The 4,877-nt window shown below is 39.7% G+C and overlaps 1 protein-coding gene across 2 annotated transcripts; it reads right to left on the reverse strand.

Moving 5' to 3' along the window:
* Positions 1-437: 437 nt before the first annotated feature.
* On the reverse strand, positions 438-4,423 carry LOC118559850. 2 transcript variants are annotated; one of them, XR_004928973.1, is made up of 4 exons: positions 4,228-4,423; positions 2,822-2,931; positions 1,459-1,668; positions 438-958 (listed from the first exon to the last, which is right to left on the reverse strand). XR_004928973.1 is itself a non-coding variant. In XM_036130378.1 (3 exons), exons 1-2 carry the CDS (start codon positions 3,811-3,813, stop codon positions 1,638-1,640), a joined length of 1,023 nt encoding a protein of 340 aa, XP_035986271.1. In that variant the 5' UTR covers positions 3,814-3,858; the 3' UTR covers positions 438-958; positions 1,459-1,637. The 2 variants fall into 2 exon arrangements, 1 of the variants encoding a protein (XP_035986271.1); XM_036130378.1 differs by lacking the exon at positions 4,228-4,423 and having other exon boundaries at positions 2,822-3,858.
* Positions 4,424-4,877: the final 454 nt, after the last annotated feature.

Here is a 4,877-nt window from a genome sequence, read left to right on the forward strand (position 1 = left end):
TAGAAGAAGAATCATCTCTGTACAACCACTGGACTGACCTTTTTCACTTGCTAACTTGAGGAGAGACTCCAGAACTTCTTTTTCTTTCTGAGCAAAAACAGTTTTAAGGAAGTTGACAATGCGCTCCCCCTTTTTGTCCAGATTGGTGAAGAAGGCTTCCATCAGACTGATGCCAGTAAGTTGCTGGAAGTGTTCTGCCATGCCAGTTTCATGGAACAAAAAAGGCCATTCTTGGCATAGCTTCAGGATGCTTGTATCTTTATTGATGTCCTTTCGTTGCGTGTAATAGGTGGACTTGATAAGTTCTTTCACATCTTCTGCAGCATATTTTTTGTCTTTGAACATCTTTTTCATGTCTTCTTTTTTCTCTACAGACTCTCTACAGTCTCAGAAAGGGGCAAAACCTTTGGCGCCCAGTTGACACAGCCATACGTGTCTTGAACACTAGCTTTTTGCTCAGCAGGTATCTCATCAGTGTCATTATCTGATTCTGCCCTGCGTTTAGTTAACTTTGGTGTGTCTTGTCGTTTGACATTTTCAATTCTTGCCCGGAGTTGTTTTACCAGGGAATGATAACCAAGTCCAATAACGTCACCATCAATGACATCCTTAAGTGACTTTGGATACCTGCTCACCATCCTTTCTGCTATTTCAGTAGTGTTGCGTTTGGTTGGATTCTTGCAAATCAGCATAATTTCAGAGACAATAATCCTCACCATTTGTCTTCAAAGTCGTGCACTTGGCCTTTTCTGTCGTTCCAAAGTCTGTATCAGCTCTTCTGGAAGCTTCTGCCATGGTATCTGAAAACTGTCAACCCAGGTTGGCAAAACTGGGGAGCAGCTCAGGGAAGGCGATGAAGTAGCAGCAGACGATGGTTGTGAAAGTGAGGCTGCAGATTGAGAGGACTGAACGGACTGTGGAGAGGAGGATGCCCCACCTGAAGTTGAAGCCATTGAGTCTGGAAAGGTACAACACATGAAATTGAAAAACATTAAGTATAAAAGTTTTTGGTAAAGAAAAAAAAATGTTTATCAAAACAAGATATACACAATATGCTTAAATCTCAAAACTGCAATTATCTTGAAATATCTTATCGACTGGTCATATCAAATTAAGTTATACATAAATATATACAAGTACATGTACTTTTTACTGTTACAATTTTTCATCATTTAAATTGTGTTATTGATATCAAAATTGATTGTGTGAAGTAATGTTAGGGAACTGTTAATGTAGAGTGTTTCCTTTTCTAACAGACTGTTGTGTGTTCCCTGCACAGGAACTACCAGGTGTAAATGAGAAGCTGTACATTGTTGTCCTTGTCAAATAAACAAACATATGAAATATGATTGAAATTTGTCTTTGTTGACCTTTTATTTTCAATTTAGATCTGTAGTTAGGTGTAAAGCACATGTTTTTATGCTAAAGTTACACAATAATTTATCTCAAAATACTTACTATTTTGGGCCCATGCAGCAACAAGTCTTCTGGCCTGTATGGGCTTCAGCACAGGCAATAAGTCTTCTTCGGTGATATACTGGAAATCATCTGTGGTTGTAGTGCCGAGTTTCTTCAACACATCCTCTAAAGCAGCCAAAACGTCCTGTGAAAGACCAGGAAGCACTGCTCGAATGGCATCACGGATGTCCTTTTGTGTATCCATCATATCTGTTGAAATACAGAACACTAAAAAACGTTGATCTCTGAACCATTAATATCAAACCTTTACACTGCCAAAACACTATGCTTTAATGGTACAAACCGGTTCCCATCTTTTATGTATGATGATAATGGCCAAATGTCAATCAGTTTACTAATGTGTCTGCATTCTAATCTTCTTGTTTCATCCTTTACAAAGTACATGTGGTAGTGTGGATGAAATTCTCCACGATACACTCTCATCAGAAAATGAAGTGAAGATTCATCCTTCACCAAAGTAAGGATGAGTTCACCAAACTCCAGTGACTCATCATTCCTACTGACTACAAATTGGCCCTTCTTGTACATTATTCCATTATACTGCACATCTGTGGGAGTCATTGTATTTTTTTCAGTGAACCCAAAATGAAGAACTGCACCTTTAACTTCCTCACTGTAAAGTTCTAAATAGAATGGTGAGCCATCTTTTATTTGCAAGGTTGGGAGAGTGACTGTTCCAGCAGAAAGAAAGGCCTGTAACATTTGATGTCTCTCTGAAAGAGTCAAACACAGATTTTTGAAGTTCTTCAGTTGTCTGGCACATCTTTTGAAGTAACTATGTTTGCTCTCAAACCGCATGGTCCAGAGCCTGATGAGTGGACCAAATTTCAGAATCAGCCCTGGATAGTGCTGTAAATAATGATGTTTAGGTCTCAGTGCGTTATCTGGAAACAATACCTTCCTGGTTTCCAAATATTCCTGGATGAGAACATTCAAATATGCAAACTGAGGCTTGGAAATTTGCTGAGCACAAATCAGGTCAATAATATCCTTAAGCTGCAATGTTAACTGCCATATATCATCTTGTGAATCCTGCACCTTATCACCAATTAACAGAGGCAACAGTCTCAAGAAATTCCAGTTTTGTACTGCTTGTCCAGTGAGTTTCAGTGCTTTTGGAGTGACAGCACAAGGTTTGGAACAAGCATCTGTTGCTTTGTATTTGAATTGTCTGATGCGCCTGTTCAAAATTGTGTATGTCAGCCATTTCTTTTTGACAATCATGTATTTGAGATAAAGGGCAACATCATATGAGAGGACACCCTCGAAGATGTCATGTCCAAGACAAGGGGGCATGCCTGGTGAACAAACATTGAAGTTCTCTAAAGTATTAAACACTGACCTGAACTTAATCCCCTGTACTTCTGTCACCTCCTCTCTTTCCAGCTGTTCAGTGGCAGATTGATACGTTTCTGGAGTCCGCTCTGGTCCAATGATAGCTGGATTTTCACTCTGAAATTTAGACCGAGTAATCAGACAATATCTGCAGAAGTACTGAGATGTACTGAAATTTTCCATAAAACCCCCGATGCAGTGAGAGCCCAAGTTGTCTCCAGCAATGCAATACAGTGCTCCTTTCACAACTGATTCATCTGCCATAGTTATCCCATTCTCATCTAGTATTTTCAAGTCAGTCAACAGTTCTGAAAAAACTATGGAATGGCCAAATTCCTTGAAATCCTTCTCTCTGCACAACAAGACCAACTGCATATGATCAGGATTTGATCGGACATGGGGTGGCATATTGAGTAGAGAAAAGTAAACAGCCAAGATCTTGTGCTTTTTTTTTGAAGATCCCAATGGGTTCACAACTTCAAATGCATCTTGATAGAGAACCAGCTTGAGACAATTTGGGTTTTCTTGAAAAAATACGTTGGACATAAACACCTTACCATCGTCACAGTCAGAGAGAACATCAGCTTTTGAAACGCCATGAGCCATCATTAGGCCCTTCCAATATTTGGAATCTAACATACCTTTTAACGTATTTAGCACAGGAACATAGTATGCAAATCTATCTTTTCTGTCCTCATCTTTGCCCAACAACACTTTTTTGGGTTTCACATATTTGAACATGTCTTTAAAACACTGGGCTCTAGAATAAGCAGTTCTCATCGGCCCTGTGTGGCAAGCTGAGAACAAGTCCGACTGTTTTACTGTATCACAGATTTTTGCAATGTCTTCATCTGCAAATGACATTTCTTTAAGAAGCAAGTTCAATCTATTTAAAGAGTATGTCTGTCCCAATTCATGTATATTCTGCATCTCTTCTACAATGTTTTGAATGGTAGATGATGGAAGAAGATGCTTTCCCTGTAGTTTTATGTAAAACATACATACATTTCTAAGATACAAGTCACTGAAATTTGGTCCATCTATGACTGTCTCTTCTGCATCTGGCACACTGGAATCTTTTGTGGTAGCACTTGCAGCACTCTGAGTATCTTCATTACTTGTTTCACAAATCACATTTTCCAAATAATTTTTATGTTTCCTGGAGATGTGAGAGGTAAAGGAAGATTTTACACGAAACACAGAGGTGCACCCTTTCACAGGGCAAGTTACTTGGCGCCCCTCTACTATATGCTCCTTCAAGTGAACAACCAAAGCCTTTATTCCTTCACACTGCCATTTACAAAGTGGAACTGTGCATTTTAATTTCGTTAAACTTGTGTACAGAGCAACTGTTGGCATGCTATTATGATGACGATAGAAGTGTGCTTTTAATGCTGCATAACCAGTACATACCTGCTTGCAACCGGCTGCAACACACTTGAACATACGCCTCGGTTCGTTGCGATGCAGTCTGCAATGGAGAACAAAGGCTTTAACAGATTTAACTGTTTCTGCACACAGGTTGCACGAATACATCTTAAATATATTACTTCGATGGATAGCTTACAGCAATGGCGATTCAATTCAATTCAATTCAATTTTATTTATATAGCGCCAAATCATGAAACATGTCATCTCAAGGCACTTTACAAAATCAAGTTCAATCATATTATACAGATTGGGTCAGATTATACAGATTGGTCAAAAATGTCCTATATAAGGAAACCAGTTGATTGCATCAAAGTCCCGACAAGCAGCATTCACTCCTGGGGAACCGTAGAGCCACAGGGAGAGTCGTCTGCATTGTACATGGCTTTGCTGCAATCCCTCATACTGAGCAAGCATGAAGCGACAGTGGGAAGAAAAACCACCCATTAGCGGGAAGGAAAAACCTCCGGCAGAACCGGGCTCAGTATGAACGGTCATCTGCCTCGACCGACTTGGGTTACAGAAGACAGAGCAGAGACACAACAAGAGAGACAAAAAGCACAGAAGCACACATTGATCTAGTAATCTGTACTACATTAGATGGTAGTAGCGGGTGAGCCGTCTTCTCTGGATGA

This window comes from Fundulus heteroclitus, unplaced genomic scaffold (genome assembly GCF_011125445.2).
Source record: "Fundulus heteroclitus isolate FHET01 unplaced genomic scaffold, MU-UCD_Fhet_4.1 scaffold_354, whole genome shotgun sequence".
Classification (NCBI taxonomy): Eukaryota; Metazoa; Chordata; class Actinopteri; order Cyprinodontiformes; family Fundulidae; genus Fundulus; species Fundulus heteroclitus.